Consider the following 26565-nt stretch of genomic DNA (forward strand, 5'->3'; position numbering starts at 1 on the left):
CCGGACGCCCCATGAAAGGGACAGAGTATTTATTCGGACTGGATTTGGCCAGCCCCGCAGTCACCGCCCTCACGCATGAAAATGCTGTACAGCAGCTTATTGAGAATATAAAGGCAGCACAGCTCGCAGCAGCTGTGAGACTTGGGACCAGGAGGAAACAAAGCAAAGCTTGTTTCGATAAAATGGTACACGCCACCAAGTTTGTAGTAGGGCAGCAAGTGATGCTTTCCCTAAACAACCCCAGTTCATTCCTTTCTCCCAGATTTTCCGGACCGTACTCCATTTCGGACAAAGTCAGCCCCTCGGTATACAAGATCACATATCCCAACGGCAAGTCTGCGTGGTTTCACATAAACCAGCTTAAGGCTCGTAGAACAACCATGCACACCACATCTTGCTTGCAGCAGCAAATGAACACGCCCCGCCCACAGATGACGCATTCCTACCCTCCCCCAGCCAGTCCAGCCAGTCCTCAGACACATCTTCAACTCCACCCCCAGAGGCACGACTCCGCCTCTCCCTTCCTTCAACCAGCAGCGACAGCGACAGTGATAGCGATAGCAATGACGACAGCCACAGCAGACCACGTTATGATTATACCCCTGCACCAGGCCCCACTCCCAGCGAATCCGAGCATGAGTCCAGTGACCCCCTTCGAGATCACGTACATCAAGGCTCCTGACCCAGACCCACCACCCAACGATTATGGATTAAAACCTAGTAGCTCCAACCTCGACACACGATTCTGGCACCGAGACAATTCGTTCAGGCTCATCCGGAATGATGAGATGGACCCCAATTCACCCCAAGCAACTTTAGCCACACTACTCCAGTCAAGAGTATGGCAGCCGGGAGAAGATGATGACATAGAGTCTGACTCCCACCAAACAAATCCCTTTGCGACCCTGTTCGCTACTTGAGCAATGAGGTGTCCACATGATGGTAAAAAGAAACTGATGGAGAGATACGGTGTCCTTTCTGATGGAACCTGCACCATGTTTGTTGTATGTTTGCTCATTTAATGTACATGTTAAATGTTGTTTGTGAATTTAAAAGTTTTCATGGCCCCACGCCACTACCCTTTTGACGCCCAATGGCTGTTAATGGAACAAGTTTGTCAACAGACAACCGTTCAGAGGAACTAGTTTGTCGGCAGACACCACGCATAACTACTCTCCTGATTTGAAGGTAATCACGAGAGGCAGCCCCCACGACGATCACATTTTTACCCGTTCTTGCCGGTCGCTTAGGCAGTGGAGAAATAGCACTGGTCCCCACCCTGCCTGAGGACGCCTCTCTGGTCAGCTACGCTCGGGTAGAGCACATACGGCACTGGTCACCGTCCTACCCGGGGATTCCACCCCTTCTTACACGCTGCGGCCCATACGCACCCCATTTTGGCACTTTCAGTTCGAAATTCTTTTGTTTGTTTCTGGCGACCCTTAGGTTGCTTCCGTATGCTATTTACATCCTCAAACACTAGGATGGTAGATCGCACAGGCTGTGAGACGAATCGCACTGTGTCAATATTTTTCTCGGATGTCTTGTCCAAATATTCGGTTTTCTAAAAATAAATTTTTTTAATGTGGGAGTCACAGATGGTGACCAATTATAATGGGTAATTGGCAACAAAGGACAGACATACAGACATACAAGATCTTAAGCAAGATAATAACAGATATTATGCTTGTGTCCATAGAACTCCAGAACCCAAAGGAAGAGAAAGAAGAAGACCGACAAAAGGAAAGATGAAGACAACCTTCATGTTTTTCACCTGGATCTTAGCGGGATCCCTTCAGTTGCACGCGGACGCTATCTCCCTGACCCCTACCACACAGGTCATGAATGATTCCCACCCCTGCCATACACAGTACCTCGAGATAGTTAACCCCGAGATAGTTACCCCCGAGAGAGTTACTGACACCCCGACCTGGTGTGACAAGTTTATCATCTGGTATTCACTATATTACATAATAGAATCACTCTTAGTGCTGACGATACTCTGCAGTGTCGTGCAGACACTTAGACTCAGGAAATGGCGAAGGAGAGCCTCCCGCTCTCGCACCCCGGTATACACGTTTAGGTCCCCTATTTTTGGACTCCACCAAACCCCCCAACCCCTTGAAATTAATTAAAGTGCATCCAATTTTCTTTGTGTGTGTTTTGTTCATTCAGTAAAGAAATGTAAAGCTCTGTGCTTGACTGCCAAGCCAGAAAAATTTGTGTTGCTGCTATTTGTACAGTTTAAAATGTTGTAGATTATTTTTGATTGGTTAAGTGAGGATAGTTTATTGAGGATAGTTAGAGGTTCCATTTTTAAAATTTTGTATTGCATGCCTGAATGTCATAGAGTTTTATAATAATGTATGTATGTAAAATGATTTAAGGTAAAAATTGCAATTCATAGGATAGCCTATGGAGTGCTTATGGGTGCCCCGCTTGGTCAGATAATGAAGACGACGCGGTAATGTGATCCTTCACGCTTCGCGTTGAGGATCACAAGGAGGGAGTGTAGCCATGTGGGATGGCCACTCCCCGATTACAAAATGGACACTTTGCAAAGATTGCAGGGAAAATGGACAATACTGAGAAAACAAGCAGGTTCAGAGTTTGTCTACATATTGGAGCAGCAGCTCCCAGACAGGACCAAAACTGCAGGCTCATTAGCATACTAATGGCCCATCTCCAGGAACAAAAGAGTAACATTTGAGTAACCGATACTAAGGCAGATACCCCAGCGCCAGAGGAGACCGAAAACAAAGCAGGCCAACGGCCACCTAGGACACGCCCAGCCACCAGGGCACCCACCTCTTTATTGGATAAGATCAATATGAATGATCAAGAAACGGCCCAAATGATTGGGGCCAAGTTCAAGGCCCGCCCAAAAGAGCGCGAAGACCCTTTGGGTATAGGAAGGAGCCCCCAAGAGAGAATCGTTCTCTTGGACCCGGCTCTCACCGAGGAGAGACCTGTCCACCAGCTGTACCAGAAGCAAGTAAGTCCAAGGTCAACGCACGCGACCAGACAGACAACCTTAGCTGTTCCCCTTTACCACTTCGACCCCAGCAGCCTCAGAACCGAACAACGGCCATTGTTCCTCTGATGAGTGGGTACCTGAAGCTAGGTATAGGCTTTAGCAGTAGTGATAGTTTAGTCTGTAGAGTTTTGTGCATGAGTATATTTAACTGTGTGTGTAAATAAATAAGCATTGACTTTGAACTAACTAACTGGTGTATCCAGTCTTTGATCAGTATTCGGTTTTGAACCTTGTGGCGGTATCGAAAGATACCTGGCGACTCTAGAGCAAACGTAATTAGACTTAAGGAAGGTGACCATATTGACCGCCATATTCAGAGCCAACCAAAGAGAGCAACAGCGCTGTGAAGCAATAGTGCTACCCTCTGTGCTACCGTGCCACCCATTATTACTGATTAATAGGGATTGTGATCTGGATTAACAAACATGGTCAACCCTCCTATGTAGTACTTCATCAGCAATCACCAATAGGGGCTTTTAGGTATTGAGCTGCTTCATCGTTTGCTTGTAAATATCGGGTTTCCTTTCACTTCATTGTTACCATTCAGTCACTTCTTAGTCCTCTCCCCCTACAAACTTGGCACACTTGAAATACTTTATCAGACTTCCCCAACGCTCCAAAACTTTTTTCCCCACCTATACTTCCCTTTCATTGTGTGGCTCAGGTTAAATTTCACTTGCACTTCATTTTCTACACGCCACGCACGTCCAAATTAGCATCTGAAGCTATGCATGTTTACGATAATGAGTTGTCCACAGAAAACCAGAATAACGTGTCAAAATAATTATGCAAATTATCCAAAAGTCAACTAATTATCATAATTATCCACAGCACACTGCACTATACAACCCATTTCTAACCATTTGGGAGCAAACAGCAACTGTAACGGAAAGTGTACTGCAGACATTCCAAACTCACACTTGCATTAAGGCAAATATATTTTAATTTCACTCTCCCATTAAAAGATAGACATTAGATCCTCTTATTTCTTCGAAAGACAATCTGAATTCACAATAATATTAATGGACAGAAGGGATAAAATTCAACTTTACATGGGTACAAAACAGGAGTCAGTGGTTTGGTCACTGACTGATACTTATACCATCACAGTGAGCTCATCCAACCTCATATTGTTACCAACACAGACATCTTAACACCATCCTAACAGCCTCATATGTTATAATATCATATGGTCACAACAGATTACCAGAATAGCCACTTAACATTTCTCATTTCCCTGCATATTTGGACAAAAGCATCAAGTAGTATCACCTCATCTTTTAAATCGTCTATGACCTCCTCCTTCCCTACTTTTGAAACCTCCTTTAATCTACAACACTTCTAGATAACTGCACTCCTCCAATTCTGGCCTCCTAATAGTCCCTAATTTTAGGCACTCCAACACTGACAGCAAGACTTTCAGCTGCTAAGGTACTAAGGTTTAGAATTCCCTCCATCTCTCCTTTAAGGATATTCTTTAGTCGACCTTTCAGGGGGTCACATGATGTGAGCACGGGAGCAACTGTGTTTTTGTGAGCTCCGTCTCTGCTAATCTTTTAATCTATGTTTTTTATTCATATGCATATTTCTTTTCTGTCCTTTCTTGATTTACATAGTTTTTACTATGTTCTGAGATTTGTTGGTCAGAGTTCGGCACTATTGGGTCGAGACAAAATGCTCAAGTCCTCGTTGATCTATGGTGGCTGGAAGGACGTGGGATGGGGGCTTGTCTTCAGTGGCGCAGCTACTTTGGGAGGCCTTCCGCCCTGACAGTGAGGTGTACACCAATGGATGATGGCTGCTTACGATGATATTAATCCATCTGAATGTCTTGACTGTACAGTGCAGGTGAAGTTGTGAGGTGTTTTCATGGAGGCGACAAGGAGGTTCTTGTTGCAGAGTGAGCATTGTTGGAGTAGCACATTTAATCCTGTCTTTGAGGCTGGGGTGGAATTCACCTCCCAACCCCTGGTCCTGTTCCTGATGAAAACTCCAATTCCTCACCATTCTCTCTGCTGTTATTGGCCATGGCTTGCAGCAATTCTATTAAAATAAGCTACTACCAAATCTTCAAAAATGATAAAACAACCTCCCTTTGGTTTCACTGGAGAAATGAATTTTGTGGATGCCAGGCTGTAATTAAATGCTCATTGAAAAGGCCATATTTAATAAGCTTATCAAAGCACATTTAGATCATGGCATATGCTACTCAGCAGGTCTGCTTATTTACAAAAGGTGTAATTTGTTGAAAATTTCATTTGAAAATGAAACATGAAAATAATTAATATATCATATGATTGCCCCAAAAATATAATTCAAAAGCAATTAATGTTAATGAACAGGAGAGCTGCTGTGGGTATCCTAATATTTTTGAATTTACTGATGCATTGGGCATTATGGTCACTGTGACAGTCCTAATCTACTGTTATCTGGAACTCATTACTTATCTAATGAAGTGTAACGTGAAAGACTATAATAGTTTTTACAGCTTATAAAATTGCCCTGCTCAGCTTTGCAGCCAGCCTCATCATTTGCTAAATAGCGCAGTTCTGTATTTCCACACTGCAGCAGTGGCATTATAGACTGGGAGGAGCTTGCAACCAATCATTCAAAACAACGACTACTTGTCCATCAAACTGCATTACACATTGGGCCAGATTTAATAGCTGCGTGGCACTCAAGCGAGAGCACGGCAAGGCTGTTAGATCGAGAACCGCGCCGGGCGTCGAGTGGTTTGTGATTTCATCCGGCGAAATCAGGAACCTGCCAGAATGTGGCGAGAAAACAATAATCACCAATGAAGGTCAATCTCCATACAATTAAAGTGAGAGACCCCCTAACAGCTTCCCATGATCTAATCACCTCTCAGCAAGTGGTCATGCGGCCACTGCTTAGTACACCTTTTAAAAAACGTGAATGTGGCAGAAAAGCTGGGTGTCCGAAGAGGTGAGTAGCCACCTTCACTCCCAGGCCATGAATAAGCCCGGGACACTGGGGTTTCTGCCCTGGTGCTCGGCGGGGGGGGGGGGGGGGGGGGGGGGTCTCGGTCAGGGTGCATCATCATCGTTGGTGAGGGTGTGCGGAGCCAGGGGGGCGTCGCAGAATGCGAGTCCACCATGCCACCCCCTTGATCGTGTGTTCCTGTTCCTGGGCAACCCCAGTCCCTGCCTGTCTGCCCACCACCTGTTAACCCCCACTGATCGCGGAGCCCTCTGTCCGCGCGGCTGAAGGCTATTACTAAAGGGAATTTTAATCGTAATTAAGTGAGCACTTCACAACTCCCAAGTGGATTCCGTGGGTAGGAGTGCCATATCGCAAGTCGGAGTTATTGCCTAGCATCCCAATCAGACCGTGATGCCAAGACACTGTACCTGAACACTGTGGGAGGCAACACCACAGACACATCAGCCAATATCTGCACACCCAGGAGTTGGGCCCCTGCACTGGGGACATTTCAGCAATCAGAGGGTGGGTGTCTGCAGCAGGGAGGGGACTAGCACCCGGTCCAGGTAACACTACATGCGGGTGTCTGGGATACAGGGTGTGGGGGCTAGTGGCCCCTACTGCGGTCGAGGGTGTGTGGGCAGGGCGTGTCGGATGACAGGGGGTGAGGGATGGTGGCGGGGGGGGGGGGGGGGAGCAATGGGGGAATGGAGGGTCCCGGGGTTGAGGTCACCGCTGGTTGTCAGTCTCACATACTCTCCAATTCCTTAACGATATTACATGGAATGGATGATACCTTGGATCCTGCAGAAGCTGCCCTTGATGCTGCTGATCGGCCAGGTTGGCAGATGCCAGAGAAGGCGCTGGTAGCACCGAGGCTCGAGGCGGTGGCCCATGTGCAGGGCTCCATCCCATACCCCAAGGACCAGGCCGCCCATCAGGCCATGGAGAGACCCAGAGGTGGAGGCAAGTGACGGCCCAAGATGTACAGGCGTCACTGGTCTTTCGAACAAATGATAGCTTGTGCCACAGATGGCTCCACCTCAACAAGGGGACCGGACATCACCTGTGCCATGTCCACGTGGATTTGGCACCACGTGGAGGAGGAGGATACCCGCTCCCGATGGCCATCAAGGTTACCGTAGCCCTGAAACCTTACTCCTCAGGATCAATCCAGGTCTCGAGCGGGGACTCGCGCGGCATCTCACAACCTACAGCCCACAAGGGCATTTGTGAGGCCACGGATGCCCCGTTTGCCCCAGCAGCTCACGATATAAACTGAGACATGGACTAGGCCTAACAGGATGCCCAGGAAGCAGGATTCTCCACCACCGACCAGATGTCCCAGGTCCAGTGGGCAATAGTTGGCACACATATCACCTTGTGCTCATCAGACAGTCTGGAAGTGTCCTACATCAACAGGGAGGGGTTCCAATCCTTGAATGTGTGGGAGTGTGCACAACAGCTACATCCTGGGGCAGTCAGACATCCCCGGCCTCTTCAAGGACCACCCCAGGATGCCGGTTGGCTCTTGGGGGATAAGAGGTACCCACTGAGAGCCTAATGACACCAGTATGGAAGCCAGTAACCAATGCGGAGACCGGATGTAGCGAAGCCCATGTGGCCACCCGGGCTGTCATTGAGCAGTGCATCGGACTCCTCAAAATGCGGTTCCAATGCCTCAACTGCTTTGGTGGTGCACTGCAGTACACCCCCTGGAGGGTTGTCTGCTTTGTGGTGGTCTGCTGCGTCCACCACAACCTGGCACAGCAGCGTGCTGGAGGTGGAGGAACGCATGACTACCTCCGAGGAGGAGGAGGATGAAGAAGCACGGACTAGGAGGGGCTGGAGGAGCACCCTACCCAGGCCCACTCTCCTGCCCTATCCCCATAACTCCACCTAACTTGCACACCTTTGGACACTGAGGGGAATTATTTTAGGATGGCCAATCCACCTAACCTGCTCATCTTTGGAAACTATGAGGCTGTTTTTTTAGTATGGCCAATCCACCTAACCTTCATATCTTTATTGCAAATTTCCAAACCCAAGCATGACAATTTTGCAGCATTTGGATGATTAATGCCTACCTCATCACAAGAAATACAAGAGGCACAACAATGCTTAATACAATATATTTATTTGTACTAAATGCCATTTTAGTTTGTGTTCATATTGTCCACCCTACACTTTGAAACATGCATTCAAGAGTCAACAACTATTCCTGATTTTGGTTGTCATTTTATTCCAAACAGTTCATTAATATTGAATCAGTGTAACAAAAAGAATGACAGAGCGCCTACGCACAACAGGAATTGGAAATTTTACAAACAGATAAAATAATTTTGTACTATTATTGCATCCATTTCACTGACCTTTAGTACAGTAGACTGCTGGAGTAATCACAGTCAATCTAGAAATTAAAGGCAGCTATAAGTGGAATAAAATGCCTACTCTGAGAGAAACAAAGTTATATCCAATCATCTACAACTTAAATTACTCAGTGAACAGAAATGAATACAAGTGGATCCATAATGGCTTTGAATTTCCAATTTCCTCACTTAATAGATTGATTCACTTCAGTGCTGCTGAGTGTACAGGACCTCTGCCAATTCCTGGGAATTTGGGGACAGATGGTAGAATTTGAGTCATATTGCTGGGTCTCAGCTCTGTTTGCGCTGGACCTGCATTCCTTTTGATCGACTGGACAGTACACTGACGCACTTTGCAGAACTTAATGCCATGCAGATGATGTAGGAGGAGGGTCATAACAAGGTAGCACGGTAACAAGGCAGAACGGTAGTACAGTGGTTAGCACAGTTGCTTCACAGCTCCAGGGTCCAAGGTTCGATTCCCGGTTTGGGTCACTGGCTGTGCGGAGTCTGCACGTTCTCCCGTGTGTGCGTGGGTTTCCACCGGGTGCTCCAGTTTCCTCCCACAGTCCAAAGATGTGCAGGTTAGGTGGGGTGGCGATGATAAATTGCCCTTAGTGTCTAAATGGGGTTCTGGGGATTGGGTGGAGGCGTGGGCTTAAGTGGATGCTCTTTCCGAAGGGCCGGTGCAGACTCGATGCTAATTTCAATACCCGTTGTATCCATGTAAAATGACTGCGTTCCGATTATCGATGAGTTCTCCCGCTTCCCATTCGCCATTCCCTGCCCCAACATGACCTCTGCCACTGTGATAAAGGCACTGCACACCCTGTTCGGTTTCCCCGCTTATATCCACAGTGACCGGGGTACATTGTTCATGAGCGATGAACTGCGTCAGTATCTGCTCAGCAAAGGCATCGCCTCGAGCAGAACGACCAGTTATAACCCGCGGGGAAACGGGCAGGTGGAGAGGGAGAACGCGACAGTGTGGAAGGCTGTCCTTCTGGCCCTACGGTCAAGACGTCTCCCAACCACCCGCTGGCAGGAGGTCCTACCCAATGCCTTACACTCCATAAGGTCGCTCCTCTGCACGGCCACGAATGAGACCCCTCACAACCGATTGTTTGTCTTCCCCAGGAAGTCTACCTCCGGGGTCTCGCTTCCAACTTGGCAGACGGCTCCGGGACCAGTTCTTCTCCGGAAGCACACGAAGAGCCATAAAACGGACCCTCAGGTCGAGAAGGTCCGATTACTACACGCAAACCCCAGTTACGCCAACATCGAGTACCCCGACGGCAGGCAAGATACGGTTTCCCTCCGGGACCTGCCACCCGCTGGTTCCCCCACTACAGACGCTCCCTCCCTCGCAGCTCCCCTGCAGGATCCGGCACCCACTACAACAGCCCCCCTCCCGGCCCCACTCCCCGTTGGTGGGAACGTACCGCGCACGCCCCCTAGCACCCCCCCCTCTACACACCCCGCCGGCGCCGCTACCCCCAGCCCCAACTATTTCCCCTGCACCCCAGTCCCCTACCCCGACCCGGACCAAGGCTCCGACCATCGTGCTCCCAGATGTACCCTCAACTAAGAAGCCCGAGCTGAGGAGGTCAATAAGGACGATCAGGCCGCCGAGACGCATGGACTTATGATGGCACTTCACCCCCGCCGGACTTTTTTTTTAAAACTGAGGGTGAATATGATGAACGGTTACTGTATTACTGTACCCTTTGTGGTAGTCTGTGTAGAGGTATTATGGTACCTGGTAATGCTGGAACACCACTGGTAGATATTGTATGCTTCCTATTGGTCAAGCTGTATGGTAGCTCTGCCCTGCTAGGCGGGGTATAAGAGCCGGTGCCGCCCCAGCAGCCTTCATTCTGTACCTGAGCTGCTGGGGAAACATCTAACTTATTAAAGCCTGCAGTTGGACTACAACCTCGCTTTAGTGGTCATTGATCGTACATCAATTTAATAAGCTAGATTTTAAAGGATGGAGCTCCGAATCAAGCTATGTCTGCAATTCAGCCCCCACGCGGCAAACTCTGCGGCAATCTTCAAGCACTGGCTGGCGTGTTTTAAAGGATATCTCGGAACGGCCGCAAACACACCTACAGGAGAACAGAAAATGCAAGTCCTGCACTAGAGGGTGAGCCTGGAAATTTGCACCCTCATCGAGGACGCGGAAGACTTCGATGCGGCAATAGAGCTGCTAAAAGGACATTATATCCGCCCAGTAAACTAGGTCTACGCCCGACATCTGCTAGCAACGCGGCGACAAATCCCTGGGGAATCGCTGGAAGAATTCTACCGTGCACTCCTAGTGTTGGGGAGAAACTGCAGCTGCCCGCAAGTTTCGGCGAGTGACCACACAGAACTCTTGAACCGGGACGCTTTCGTGGCAGGTATGCTGTCCTCCCAGATCTGCCAGCGATTGCTGGCAAAAGACACCCTAGGCCTCAAGGAGGCACGGGCCCTTGCCGGTTCCCTGGACGTGGCCTCCAGAAACGCCCGCGCTTACATTTCCGACCGCGCGGCAGCCCCCTGGGCAGCGTGGAACCCCTCTGTAGCCGACCCCGAGACATCCCCCATCAAGTTTGTGCTGCAAGGCAGTCTGGCAACCCCGGGGGGCCCCGCCGCTACTTTTGCGGGCAGGCCAAGCACCCCCGCCAGCACTGCCCGGCCCGCGCATCCACCTGCAAGGGATGCGGTAAAAAGTGCCATTTCGTGGTGGTATGCCAGGCCCGTGCGGTCGCCGCCGGAGCGGACCGCCACTACAAATCTCTCCACGGTCCCCATGCGGCCAGCGGGCGCCGCCATCTTGGATCAACTCCCAGGACCCCAGCTCGGCTGACCATACAACGCCCGAAGAGAACACTCAACTGCTGTGATTAGCCTCGGTGACTCTGGATCAGTCTCGGCCTCGAACACTCTCAACTGCTACAACGACAGTACTAACCAACGGGCACGAGACGTCCTGCTTAATCGACTCTGGGAGCACGGAGAGCTTCATACACCCCAACACGGTAAGGCACTGTTCTCTCCTCGTCCACCCCGTTAATCAAAAGATCTCCCTGGCCTCCGGTTCCCACTCAGTAGAGATAAAGGAGTTTGTGTAGCAAACCTCACAGTCCAGGGAAGGGAGTTTAAAAATTACCGGCTCTACGTCCTTCCCCACCTCTGCACGGCCACACTCATAGGTTTAGACTTCCAGTGCAATCTCCAAAGTCTAACTTTCCAATTCGGTGGCCCTATACTCCCCCACACTGTCTGCGGCCTCGCGACCCTCAAGGTCGATCCGCCTTCCCTGTTTGCGAACCTCACCCCGGATTGTAAACCCGTCGCCACCAGGAGCAGACGGTACAGTGCCCAGGATCGGATCTTTATCAGGTCAGAGGTCTAAAGGCTACTGAGGGAAGGAGTCATTGAAGCTAGCAACAGTCCCTGGAGAGCTCAAGTAGCGGTGGTAAAGACCGGGGAGAAGCATAGGATGGTCATCGACTACAGTCAGACCATCAACAGGTTTATGCAGCTGGATGCGTGCCCTCTCCCCCGCATATCCGACCTGGTAAACAGGATCACGCATTACAAGGTCTTCTCCACGGTGGATCTTAAGTCCGCCTACCACCAGCTCCCCATCCGCACTAGTGACCGCAAATACACTGCCTTCGGGGCAGATGGGCAGCTCTATCACTTCTTAAGGGTTCCCTTCGGTCTCACCAACGGGGTCTCGGTCTTCCAGAGCGAGATGGACCGAATGGTTGACTGGTATGGTTTATGGGCAACATTCCTGTATCTCGATAATGTCACCATCTGCGGCCACGACCAGCAGGACCACGACACCAACCTCCGAAAATTCCTCCAGACCGCAAAGATCCTTAACCTTGCGTATAACAAGGACAAATGTGTGTTTAGCACCGACCGCCTAGCCATCCTCGGCTACGTAGTGCGAAATGGAGTTATATGCCCCGACCTTGAGCGCATGCGTCCGCTTATGGAGTTCACCCTCCCTCACTGCTCCAAGGCCCTGAAGCGCTGCCTTGGGTTTTTCAGTTACTATGCCCAGTGGGTCCCCAACTATGCGGACAAGGCCCGTCTCCCGATCCAATCCACAGCTTTTCCCCTGTCGATAGAGGCCCGCCAGGTCTTCAGCCGCATCAAAGCAGACATTGCAAAGGCCACGATGCACGCCATCGACAAGTCCCTCCCCTTCCAGGTCGGGAGCGATGCGTCTGACGTAGCTCTGGCAGCCACCCTCAACCAAGCGGGCAGACCCATGGCCTTCTTCTCACGTACCCTCCATGCTTCCGAAATCCGCCACTCCTCAGTCGAAAAGGAGGCCCAGGCTATAGTAGAAGCTGTGCGACATTGGAGGCATTACCTGGCCGACAGGAGATTCACTCTCCTCACTGACCAACGGTCGGTTGCTTTCATGTTCGATAATGCACAGCGGGGCAAGATAAAAAACGATAAGATCTTGCGGTGGAGGATCGAACTCTCCACCTACAACTACGAGATCTTGTATCATCCTGGGACGCTAAACAAGCCTCCTGATGCCCTGTCCCGCAGCACATGTGCCACCGCACAAGTGGACTGCCTCCGAGCCCTCCACGAGGACCTCTCCCACCCGGGGGTCACCCGCTTTTTCCACTTTATTGAGACCCGCAAACAGCCCTACTCCATCGATGAGGTCAGGACAGCCACCCGGGACTGCCAAATCTGCGCGGAGTGCAAACTGCACTTCTACCGGCCAGAGAAAGCGCACCTGATAAAGGCTTCCCGTCCCTTTGAACGCCTCAGCATGGACTTCAAAGGCCCCCTCCCCTCCACCGACCGCAACACGTACTTCCTGAACGTGATTGACGAGTACTCCCGGTTCCCATTCGCCATCCCCTGCCCCGACATGACCGCAACCACCGTCATCAAGGCCATCCATAACATCTTTGCACTGTTCGGGTTCCCCGCTGACATACATAGTGATAGGGGGTCCTCCTTTATGAGTGACGAACTGCGTCAATTCCTCTCAGCAAGGGCATCGCCTCGAGCAGGACGACCAGTTACAACCCCCGGGGTAATGGACAGGTAGAGAGGGAGAACGGAACAGTCTGGAAGACCGTCCTACTGGCCCGACAGTCCAGGAATCTCCCAGAATCCCACTGGCAGGAAGTGCTCCCAGATGCCCTCCACTCCATCCTTTGTACCACAACCAACCAGACACCTCACGAATGTCTCCTTGTCTTCCCCAGGAAGTCCTCCTCTGGGACCTTGCTCCCGACCTGGCTGGCAGCTCCCGGACACATCCTGCCCCGAAAACACGTGCAGGCGCACAAGTTGGACCCGTTGGTCGAGAGGGTCCATCTTCTCCACGCTAACCCCCAGACGTGGCGTACCCCGACGGCTGCCAAAATACGGTCTCCCTACGAGACCTGCCGCCTGCCGGAGCCCCACGCACACCACAGCCACCAGTCCCACCCTCCCTTCCACCAGTGCACCTTACAGGAGGATCGGTCCTCCCGCCGGCCCCGTCTAGGCCCCCCCATCCACCGACGCACCCCGCAGACGCTCCCTTCCCAGGTCAACCATTTTCCCCACCAGCGCCGTCGAGGGGTGTCGAAGCTGCCACAGAGATCGAGGCCACGCTCCCGGAGTCACAGACGCCCGAGCCTCCACCGGAGTCACCACCGAAGCTTCGACGATCAAAGAGGACGACCAGGGCCCCCAATCGACTGATTGCTTCATTTTAAAGTGTATAGCTAATTATGAATCATAAATTGTAAATAGTTACAAAACGCTGTACGGAGATATTACGGTAACTCCATAACTATAATTCTACCACGTTACCATGTTGTAGTATCAGGCCACCACCCCCGCCAGACTCTTTTTTAACAGGGGGTGAATGTGGTAGTCTGTGTAGAGGTATTACGGTACCTGGTAATGCTGGGACACCATTGGTAGCTATTGTATGCTTTCTATTGGTCAAGCTGTATGGTAGCTCCGCCCTGCTAGGCGGGGTATAAGAGCCCATGCCGCCCCATCAGCTTTCATTCTGTACCCGAGCTGCTGGGGGAAACATCTAGCTTATTAAAGCCTTCAGTTGGACTACAACCTCGTTTTAGTGGTCATTGATCGTGCATCACCCTTATCATCATGTAAGGTGATGTCCCCTTTAAGACCGGGTTTGAAACCCTGGGGGACTCCACCTCCGGCTCCGCCCACCTGGGAGTCGTATATAAGGGGCTGCCTTGTGGGCGGCACCCAGTTAGCACCCGTCTCGGCACCAGGCTAGTTCTTAGCTTATTAAAGCCTTCTTTACCGTTTACTCTCTAAGCGTCGTTATTGAGTGTACAACAGACACTTAGTTACTTTTTGGGCCCTGGGAGTTTCTCACCAATTTCGTCCCCTCTTATAATTTTTTTTAGCACTGGGGAGCTGAACTCCAAGATCGGGCCACCATTTTGAAAGGGTGCCCCGATCTCTAAATGAGCTTGTGCGTCACCCCCCCACCCATGGACAATGTCATCCCCCACACACATGGACACTACCTCACCCCCCCCAAGTGAGGAAATCCCGCTATGGGGTCCCTGGGGGTCCACCCTCTTCAGGCCTCCCAAGCCCCATTACAGCACCCTCACCCGTCACCCCCTAATCTTCTGGAGGCCCCGATTTATCTGCCCTGCACACACCCACCATTCAAACCCCCTCTCAACCCTCCTTTCATGGACCAGACCTTTGGCAATGTCGCCCTGGCACCAAGGCAATGCTAAGGTGTCAGCTGGCAGTGCCAAGGTGCCAGCTGGGCAGTGCCAAGGTGCCCACATTCCAGGGGGAGGGCCACGCGACACCATAGGGGTCTCCAATAGCCTGGAAGACCCCCTGGGTGCACTTCCGCTTTGCCCACGTTTTTGTGGACCAGCACTGATCAGTGCCCGGCTACAGCCTCCCTGGAGAGGCCTGAGAATCAAGGGAGACAGGTGGATATCGGAGTGGGCCGTAAGTAGGTCATCATCCTTTTGTGTGGAGGTTTGAATTCGATGCTTCGCGGACATGGGTGAATCGCGCAAAGAGCAGAGGCTACTGGGGAGCCCGCGAGGGGGCTCTCTCGGGATTCACCGGTCGCATTGTGCTCTCACTCGAGCGCAACACGGCCAGAGAATTGAGCACTGAGTCAATGTTTCTCGCTCGAGAAAGAACCATACGGACTCGAAACATTTACTCTGTTTCTTTCTATAGATGCGGCAGACCTGCTGAGTTTATTCAGCATTTTCTGCTGCGCTTGGGATTGGTCAAGGCAGGACACTCCCAGGAAGAAAGTAGAAATGCTTTAGGGATGTCTTTAAAACACCTCTGAAGAGATCAAACTTTCCTGCCGACTCGTGGGAGTCCCTGGCTTGTGACAGACTAAATGGAGAAGGGTCTCTCAGGAAGGCACCAAATACATCAAGAGACTTTGTCCGGAATATGCAGAGGTGAAGTTGAAGCATTGGAGACAACCTTCGAAGGCCTCAGCTGTCTGACCTCGAATGCACCACCTGCCCTGCATGTGACAGAGTCTGTGCGTATTGAGCTTATCAGCCATCTCAGAACCCATTGAACTGGAGGGGAAGCAAGTCATTCTTGATCTTGAGGGACTGCTGAAGAAGTAGCTTCCATCTAAAGTATTTGAAATACCTTTGTGTCATTGGCTAACTTAGGTGGATTTCCAATCCATCATCTAAGTAGTTAATAAATATGCAGAATATTTGAGCCTCAACAGAAATCCCTGTGAAACACCATCAGTCACATTCTGTCAATTAGAGTACCTGCCCATTCCACCTGTACTGGCTTGTGATGCTGAGCCAACTTCCCTATCCAGGTCGATAATTTGTCCTCAATTCCATGGGCTTTAACTTTAACTAACAGTCTCCTATGAGGGACATTATGTTCTGGAAGTCCTTACCAATGATCTCTATAGACTTGTCCAATGCTTTAGTCACATTCTTAACAAACTCATTCAAGTTTATCAGACATGACCTGCCCATTAAAAATCCATGCTGGCTCTCCCTAATCGGCTGAAAATGCTCATGGTATTCAGTCACCCTATTCTCATTCATAGACTCGAGCAATTATGAAAACAGATATTGGGCTAGCTAGTTCACAATTCCTTGTTCTCCCTCTCTCACCTTTTCTTTTATGGCGGAGTAGCATGTGCAATTGTCCAACCTAAAGGAACAGTTCCCGGGTCAAGAGACCTTGGAAGATAATAGCTTAAGTCATTTGCAGTGTTCTCGCCTACTTCCGTATAAGCACATTTGGTGCTGAGTGTCATTATTTTCTCCAATATTGCTCCTTTGCTTATGTTAATTTTGGTAAATCCTTTTTCTGATTCCAAGCAATAGAGTCATTTTGACACTGAAAAGAGTCAATGCCAGCTCTCTACAGAGCAATCCAATCTGTCTCATTCCCATACTCTACTCCAATTCCCTGAAGGTTTATTTCCTCAATTCATTTTGAAATTTTACTCTGTATCCCAATATCCAAGTAATTTATATAAATCAACAAAAGTAGTGGTCCTCGCACTGAACCTCGGGGAACGACATTCTCTACCATCCACAGTCTAAAAAAGAAAAATTTTTCATGACTCACTAGGCTTGAGCTCATATTTTATCCAAGCTGACACTGACCCTCCTATCCCTCAATTTTGTTCATCTGTCCTTTATGTGGTACCTTGTCAAGCACACACAATATACGTTTTCTTGGGATGTCCAACTTTCTGATGTCTCCCTCTTGTAAATGCGTGTCTGTCATTTCCTAATTTTGATTGATATCATTGTTTTCCAGGGGCCCACACTTTGCCCCTGACCATCTCCTTTTCTTTTCCTACTATAAGTATAAAAAAACCTTTGATATCGATATCCCTTTCAAGTTTCTTTTCAAACTCCCTTTCTGTATCTCTTACTATCTGTTTTATCATCCTTTGCTGTTTGCATTTTTCTTATTTGCTAAGATCTGTGCTATTTTGCATTTTTGTATGCAGTTTCGGTGTAATGTGTCTCTCTAAACTCTACTCGTCCATAGCTGTTCTTTGGCAAGTAGTGCTCCCACCCAGTTATAATCTGGTGCTGTAACATTTTCGCCCGTAACCTGCTTAGAGTGGCAAATCGGACCAAGAGGGGAGGAGGCAGGACAAATTGGAAGGGGAGGGGGTTTGGATCGGAGGGAGTTGTCAGACCGGAGGGGAGGTGGCAGGCTGGAGATGGTGGGTGGGGAGTCTGGTAGGGCCAGAGGCGGGGGTGGTGTGGCATCTGGGGTGTTGGGGGGAGGGGGGGCAGTGTATGTGTGTGGGGTGTGCCATGCGAGGCTGGATCAGGGTGTTTAAATAGATATTATGGATTTAGAAGTAATTTTTTTTTGCTTTCAAACTCACTATCAGGGCATAACTGGCAGTTTGCACTTCTGGGCAATTACTGGGTAAACCCATATGTGGGAACTTCCTTGAGGGATTCCCCTTGCCACCTCACTGGGTTACCCCCCTAAATATGACACTGGGGAACCAGGAAGTTTGGGCCATTAAGTTATTTCTTGAACATCTCCCACTGATGTTCTATCATTTTGCCCATTGACAAACTTGGTCAGTTTACAGTGGAGAGTTTCTGACTTACCACATTGAAGTCAGCCTCGTTTAAATCTACAACCTTTGTAACTGTTTCGCCTTTCTCCCTTGCAATCCACAATACACTGAACTCAATCATATTATAATGGCTCTTCGAGAAAGATTGAGGCATCATCAGGATGTTCATTATGTCTGGCTCCTCACTCATTACTAAATCTGATATGGGATGTCCCCCAGTTGTTTTTAGAACTTTTTGTTGGGGGAAACTATCCCGAACACACTCTAGGAAGCCACTACCTTTCTGAAGTGTACTTGTCTGCTTGTCCCAGTATCTATATGTAATGCAAAATCTGGCATTAAAACCTCTTCCCTTATATTCCTGTCACTGTTTGGCCTGACCTAATGCTCACTTGACATTCACCAGACAAGCAATTAGCTGCAGGATCTTGGCTTTTCCAGCCCACTGATGTCACTAGCACTGCCCCTCCTTCTGCTCCAGCTGAGTTACACCTTCTCAACAAAAAGTGAAGATTGAAAATAGGAACATCTTGAATGTCTCAGCAGCTCACTGTCTTAACGTACCGTACCCATTTCAAGAGCTGAGAAAAGATTTGTGGAAACTCAGGCATGTGGCTGTGTCAATGTTGAATAACAGTTCTAGTCTCCATATTTGTTGTTTTTAACCATAACAGCATGTGCTCATTGTTTCTTCAATCTCCAAGATATTCAATATTAATTATCGAGGCAGCTAATAAGGATTTAAATTGACCCACTCCAATAAAGGATACAGATATGAAGAGACACACAATTTATCCATTTGTTTATCTATTCAGGTTACTTACTGCGATCTGTAATAATTGCTCGGGCCTCCTGATTGGTTGTTTTGTTCTTCAGGTTCTGTGCTGCAGTAATGAGCTCATCCAGCTGAGGGCGCTTTTGGTCCAAGTCTTGCAGAGTGGCCTGGAGAAGGAGGGTAATCGATGTAAAGGCAAGATTCCCATGTGACAGAATTTTAAAATCCATATAGAAAAAACATTGGTTTTTAAGATTGATTGTTACTGATATAATAATAAAACTAACAAGCGGAAACATTCACAAATCCACCAGTGGTTGTAGAATGGCTGAATTATCAAAAATGGCATGAGATTTGCTTGTGGGTGCATTAACATCTGATATTCTCAGCATATGTTCCTAATTTACGCGATGAATTTTTATTTTAGAACAAAGTTCACATTGAATCCCAGTTCAATGGCAACTCACAATTTAAATTATCAAGCCAAATCCATATTTTAAGTATATACTGTAAGGAGAACGAAAGTACTTTTAAGAGATTTATATTTGTAATAGTAAACATAAAAATAAGGGATAGTTTTAAGTGTGTTTAATTTAATATTTCTGTACCTGGAAGGGAAAAACCTACACTTAGATTCATGCTGGACAAAGGTGTTTGTATGTGTGGAGGTTAATTAAGTTCCCACTGCAATTTTATTGTGCTTAGAGAGAGTTGCAGCATGAAGAATAAACAAGAGAAAGATAAGGCATTGCTTAGCAACAGGGGCCCAAGTTCCAGAGGGAAGAGATTTTTGTTGTTCTTATTGTTAGCTGAATTTGTTGGCTGTTGGAGACAGGAAACTGGGGAAGGAACTTCTCTCAACTCTATCAGAAGAAAGGCTGGACAGACCAAGAGTTGTAAACAGGCGTCTTAGAGTATGAGTTACAGTCCAGATAATCAGGGAAGCAGGACACAGAACATTTCTTAAGATGACTGAAGTTGAGAACAGAAACCAAGGTATTTATCAGACAAAAATCAAACAGAGCAAATAAAGGGTTCTGAGTTAAAGAAACAATTGTAATAACTAGATTTAAAGTGGGACAGTCGATTTCAAAGATACGTTTTAATACAGTCTGGGAATTCAGAGTTAAAGCAATTGTGAACAATTTGTACAGCAGTCAAGACAAAGAGATTGGTGTAAGAGCTGAAAGAGAATCATTGTTAAAAGTAGACTGGAAGCTCTGTTGAAAAGAGTAATTTAGAAAACCTGGACTGGAGTTCTGAATGCAAAACCCTTTGGGGATGCATTATTGTGAGAGAAGATTTTAACATGTGTTTTTGGGAGTGGAGTTGGAAACTTTCCTGTGACAATCATCTGGGACGGGTTCTGAGGGGAAATCCACCAACATTAGTGTGGGTTCAGAGCGGAGTGTGTGCATTTGGCCACAGTCATCTTGTGAACACTTTGTGTTCATGGGACCATTGGGATTTAAGATGTCCTTTGTAATCCATGTTAATCTTAAAATCTGTGTGCATTTGTTAAACTAAGTGGGTGTGGGTGTGGGGGGGGGGGGGGGAGGAGTATTGCATAATAATCCAATTTTTCATATTAATTTTTAAAAAATTCTTGGCGTTAAAGCTAATTTGCGGTCCAGTGACTGTATTTCTCAATGTTCTATACAAAAAAAGTAAATGTTACGGTCTTTTGAGCCATTCTTCCATTGGGGGCTCTTCCAGTCCAGTTATAAGATCCACTTGGATTGTAACAATACACACACAATAAAGGAAGAAATAACCCTTGCATTATATATTTAATTGTTCATGTCCCAAGGTGTGTCAAAGGAATTTATTACTTTTGAATTACTGTTGTGCAGAATGCTGACTTAGATTATTTTCACACAGTGAAACATTTGAGCTAGATCTGATTCATGGAAAACGGTGGTCCAAATGGATCAAGTGCCAGGAGAACATTGAGACGACAGTGATAATTGTATCATAAAAATTTAAGCTGATTATGGAATAGAAAAAAGAACACTCCAGGGTAAGAATAATTAACTGAAGGAAAGCCAACTTTATTGGGGTAAGAAATGATCTGGGCCAAATCAATTGGAGTCAAAGGTTGGCAGGCAAAATGGTAGCTGAACAATGGACTTGCTTCAAAGAAGAGATAGTTTGGGCATATTTTAGGTATGTTCCCTTGAAAGGAAAAGGTACGGCAAACAAACTCACGAGTTCCCTGGATGAGAAAAGAGATAGAAACTAAGGTAGAGATATGTTCCCTTGAAAGGGAAAGGTACGGCAAACAAATGCAGAGCTCCCTGGATGACAAAAGAGACAGAAACTAATGTAGAGAGAAAAAGGTACTTATGACAGATGTCAAGGAAAAAGTACAACTGTGAACCAGGATGAATATAGAAGATTCAGAAAGGAGGTAAAAAGGAAATGAGAGGGAGTATGAAAAGAGACTGGCAAACAAGCTAAACAGGGAATCCAAAAGTCTTCTACAGCATATAGACAGTAAAAGGGTGGTAAAAAGGACTGGGACTGATTAGGCACCAAAGGGGGATCTACAAATTGAGGCACAGGGCATAGCTGAGATATTAAATTAATACTTTGCATTTGCCTTCACCACGGAAGAAGATGCTACACAGGCCATGGTGAAAATGGAGGTAATTCAGTCACTAGAAGGGCTTCAAATTGATACGGTGGTGGTATTGGTTTGGCTGCCTACACTTAATGTTGTTAAGGCAGTAAAACTGGATGAGATGCATCCAAAGATTGTGAGAGAAGGAAGAGTGAAAGTTGCACAGGTACTGGCCATAATGTTTATGTCTTCCTTGGACTTAGGGGTGTTGCCAGAGGTCTGAAAAATTGCAGATGTTACACTCTTGTTCAAGGGTGTAAAAATAAGTCCAGCAACTGTATGCAGTCTGTTTAACTTCAGTGAGGGGAAACTGCGAGAAACAATAATTACAACATAATTAATCATCACATGACAAATGCAAGTTAATTAAGAAATGCGATCATGGAGTTTTTAAAATAAAACTGTTCAACTGACATGTTGAAGTTTTTGAATAGATAACACAAGAGGGTTGTTGAGAGCAATGTCACACAACAGACTTGTGAGCAACGTTATAGGCCATGGAATAAAAAGAACAGTAGCAACACGGATATGGAATTGGCTGAGAGGAAACAGACTTGTGGTTAATGGATGTTTCTCGAGCTGGAGGGAGGCTGTTAGTGGAGTTCCCCAAGGATAAGTGTTGGGACCCTTGCTTTTCCTAATATATATTAATGAGCTAGACCTTGGTGAATAGGTGTAAAGGGCACAATTTAAATATTTGTGGATAAGGTGAAAATTGTGAGACTTGTGAACTGTGAGGAGGATAGCATAAAACTTCAAAATGACAGACACAAGTTTGTGGAATTGGCAGGCGGTGGCAAATGAAGTTAATTGTGGAGAAATGTGAACGGATTTGTTTTGGTAGGAAGAACATAGAGAGACAATGGGCGGAATTCTCAGTCTTGTGTCTGCCTTGCTACTGCTGCCAGCAAGGACGGAGATCTTGGCGTCAACCAAATCTCCATTCACTGCAGTGGGATTGAAGAATCCCGCCGGCGTGAAGGAATGGGGAATCAAAGTCAACATAAAATAAAGGGTACAACTCTGAAGGAGCACAGATACCTGGGTGTATATGTGTATCATTCATTTAAGGTGGCAGGGCAAGTTGAGAGAGTGCTTAATAATGCATACAGTATCCAGGCTTTCTTAATCGCGGCAAAAAATACTAGAGCAAGGAGGTTATGTAGAATTGTATAAGACACTAGTTCAGCCTCAGCTGGAATACTGCGCCCAGTTCTGAATGCTGCACCTTAGGATAGATGTGAAAGCATTAGAGAGGGTGCAAATAAAATCACGAGAATGGTTCCAAGGATGCCAAACTTCATTTATGAAGGTAGATCAGAGAATTTTGACTGTTTTCCTTGGAGAAAAGCAGACTGAGAGGAGATTTGACAGAGGCATTCAAATCATGAGGGGTCGATGTTACCGAGAAAATAACTACTATTTGGCTTAAGCGTACTTCACTCTCCTGCTCACGAGAAACCAGATTGAGATTCTTTGGAGTTACAATTGAGAGCTTTATTGTGAGCTACAGCACGGGTTGTTGATGTTCCAAGTAGGCATGTCAGAGAGCTCTGATTCAAGGATTACACAGATGGTTATACTTCAGATTCAATTACAAGAAATTAGCATATATCAAACAGTTGTTACTGGTTATCTATGTCCAGTCATGGCTATGGATTAGATTTACATCATGCATAGTATATGAGAACAATTAACTAATCATAACAGAGACACATTTACTTAATTATAATATCCAATATTTAGCAGTTTTTTCATTATCAGGCCTCAATGAATCAATCATCTCTTCTCCCAACTCCACTAAATTATAATGCATTTTCCACTGAGGTAAGAATGTTTCAGCAATAAAGAGTTCTCTGTGATTATGCCTCCCTTTCTGTCTACTCCAGACAATTTGGCACCAGAGCAAAATTGTGAACGATACCACATTGTTATTGCCATCCTTACCATCTGTGGCTTCCTTTTCCTGGGGCCCCATTGACGAATGTGATATAAAATAGTTACTTTAGAGATACTAGTTAATGTAATGTAGAAATAAGCCACTTTGATTCTGGCAGTTAGGGACAAAGGGATTTGAGACCGCATGAAAAAGCAGGAAGAGGTGTGTCTATGAGAGTGATGCTGCATTGATAGGGGCCAGAGAAAGGGATTGGAAGTGAGACAATCAGAATAGATCAAACAGGTCAGGAGGGATATAGGCTGACCTATGGGCGTCGAGTATGTGAAACTTGATTCCATTTGAATTGATTTGCAGAGATCCCTTTGTTTCTTTGTTCATTCGCTTTCTGGGATATAGGAAACTGGATGTCTCTTATATTTCTATGAAATGAATCAAGCTTGCAAGCTAAATAAATAACTTCTTTTTACGTGCGAATCCATCTCAACTTTTATTGAGGCCAGACTGACAGAGAAAGAAATTTGGGAATCAACACCATCACCAACAAGATGTGGCCTTGGAATGATTTCCTACAGCTAGCAACGTATGTGACACAGATCGATACAAAAGATTTTTAATTCCTTCAGCACTTGGTGGATAACTAGAGTTTTAAAACAAATTCTGATATATTGACAACTCTCCCCCTTCAGTTGGTACAGGGTAGATAGGAAGAAACTGTTCCAACTCATGAAAGGATTGAGAATTAGAAGACGCAGATTTACATAATTGGCAAAAGGAAAAGCAATATGAGAAAAATTGTTTTCACGCAGGAAGTGGTTAAGATCTGGAACACACTTCCCGAGAGTGTGGTGGAGGTAGGTTCAATCGAAGCAATCAAAAGGGAATTAGGTAGTTGTTATAACCTGCTTGGATCCTATTGGCCGGGGACAATTGGTTACCCCATGTTACTTGATGAATATGAGCTCCCCCAACGAACGGGGAGGGGGGGAATCATTAGCAGTGCAGCTGTATAAATAGAGCTGGCCAGTATGGTACCGGCTAGAGAGGGAGCCAGTAGTGAACTACTGGCCCTGTGTACATATTCTTGTAAATAAAGTTACTTTCTGTTTGACTCCATAAACTTGTGCTGAATTATTTGTGGCCCTCACAAAAGTAGTTATCTGAAAAGGAAGAATGTGCAGCATTACAGGGAAAAGACAGGAGAGTGGCACGAGGCACAAGACACCTTGAGCTGGATTGCCTCCTTCTGCACTGTAATAATTCTGTGATCACTTTTGGTAAGGTTTGATTGAGGAAAATATATTGGGAACAATACTGCTTCTCTTTTAATGACATGGCATTTTTTTGCATCCACCAGAGCAGGTAGAGGCGCTAAGAATAACAGGGAAATTCTTTCAGCAAACCCCATCCCGAGGAAATGCTGGCCAACCAGAATGCTGTCAACCCACTGCACTAAATAGGTAGCGGACTCATGGTTCAATTTTATCAAGGATGGAGTTGAACAATTCAAAGAATTCTAGGGCATTGGGAGGGACAAGCAAGATATGTAAAATAAATACTCAGCTAACAAACCAGCCCCCCCTCCACCCCAAGAAAATCAATATTTCTCCTGAGTCCCGACTGCTACGTTCCTCACTGTGAGGGGGAACCATCAGTAATTTCTTCAGCCATTTGAAAGTGGCAAAGGAAGCATAATAATTTAATTAATCTGACATAAATTATTAATCAAAGTACATATGAAACAAACATTTCAATTTGATGTAAAGATAGACGGATGGATGGATGGATAGATATTATTTATATCTAGCATCCAGGGTGTATTGTTCACACTTCAGACACAGGAGGTGATTATTAACTGTCAGGCACATAGATGTCAAATATTTGTGTTTTTCATGGACGATTAATGCTTTGAGTTTGCATTTGAACTGCTTACGTATTAATGCAAAGCCTCACTACTACTGTTTCAGTGTATCAGAGGAAAAATTTTATTTTTGTAAAAATTAAAGGAAATCAGGAGACAACAACAGTTTTGTTCAAAGATAAAAATGAAATCTCAAAATCATGATCAATTAAAGCATTTAAAAATGCACTTTAGATTTGTCTGGTTATGTTCCCTCTCTATAGTTTTACACAGAATAAAATGCTAGGGAAGATGTTTCATTATATACAATTTGTAATGACAGCTTCTTGGATTGGAGCATCTTATTTATCAGCACTTTAACACAGATGGTTAGCTTTAGGCACTTCCGCATTCACCAACACACATAACAATTACCGTTATCTTAATATTTAAAGGGAATGCAAATGATCATTTTAGATTTTTTTGGGCTGCAAATATTGAACCACAGTTCAAAAAGATGCACCAAACAATGTTAAAACTGGAGAAAGGTGAACCCATAACTCATGAAAGAATGATTTTTGTGTGAGCACAGCTGATTTTCTCTGTCAAAAGACTGCACTTTTGTGATCTACCCATCATCCCCAGTCGCTATGATGCAATTGATTGGATATTAGGTGTGGTTACAGCTGCAGTTTTTGTCCTGTTGCACTCATTATTACTGGTACGTTTTGTATGTTATACACAAGGTTCCAGTTTAATTTTTTTAAATGTTCAGTTGTGAATGTTAACCCAAAACACTATGTAAAATGTTGAATCACAACTCAAAAAAGCAACCATACTTATTCATTTGCTGTGGAGCAGTTGCTTTGGTTATAAACATTTGTTCAAGGCTGTTTTTCCAATGTGAATTGTTTTTGAATTGTCAGCTATTTTGAAGCTCCTTGAAGCTTCATGCACGATCAATGACCACTAAAGCGAGGTTGTAGTCCAACTGAAGGCTTTAATAAGCTAGATGTTTCCCCCAGCAGCTCAGGTACAGAATGAGGGCTGCTGGGGTGGCATGGGCTCTTATACCCCACCTAGCAGGGTGGAGCTACCATACAGCTTGACCAATAGTAAGCATACAACATCTACCAATGGTGTTCCAGCATTACCAGGTACCGTAATACCTCGACACAGACTACCACAAAGCTATTCTGAGTTTTGCATTTTGGCATGTACGGGCATGTCAAACCATTTTAAGAAGATAATAAAAACTAACATTATTGATGTGATTATGAACCGTTACAGGAACGTAACTGAAATGACCTAAGCTCGTCGGGGAAACTTAATCTGTTTGTTGTCATTTTATTTCGTAAGAAACACTGTCCAGAGTGTAATCTCTAACAATCTTAGCTTATTTGAATTGCGCAAGCACACTTTTCCTTCTCTTCAACCATACTCCTCACATCCATGTAGTACAGATATGCTGAGACAT

The 26565-nt window shown here is 46.4% G+C and overlaps 1 protein-coding gene across 15 annotated transcripts in view; it reads right to left on the reverse strand.

The window, feature by feature from the left end:
- dmd (dystrophin) overlaps positions 1–26565 on the reverse strand; it is a 3042490-nt gene that overhangs the window by 617517 nt on the left and 2398408 nt on the right. For all 15 annotated transcript variants that reach the window (XM_072513983.1, XM_072513987.1, XM_072513978.1 and 12 more), the window contains one exon: positions 18778–18895. In XM_072513983.1, coding sequence (XP_072370084.1) covers positions 18778–18895 — 118 coding nt within the window. The remainder of the gene's footprint in view (positions 1–18777; positions 18896–26565) is intronic.

This window comes from Scyliorhinus torazame, chromosome 8, assembly GCF_047496885.1.
Source record: "Scyliorhinus torazame isolate Kashiwa2021f chromosome 8, sScyTor2.1, whole genome shotgun sequence".
Classification (NCBI taxonomy): Eukaryota; Metazoa; Chordata; class Chondrichthyes; order Carcharhiniformes; family Scyliorhinidae; genus Scyliorhinus; species Scyliorhinus torazame.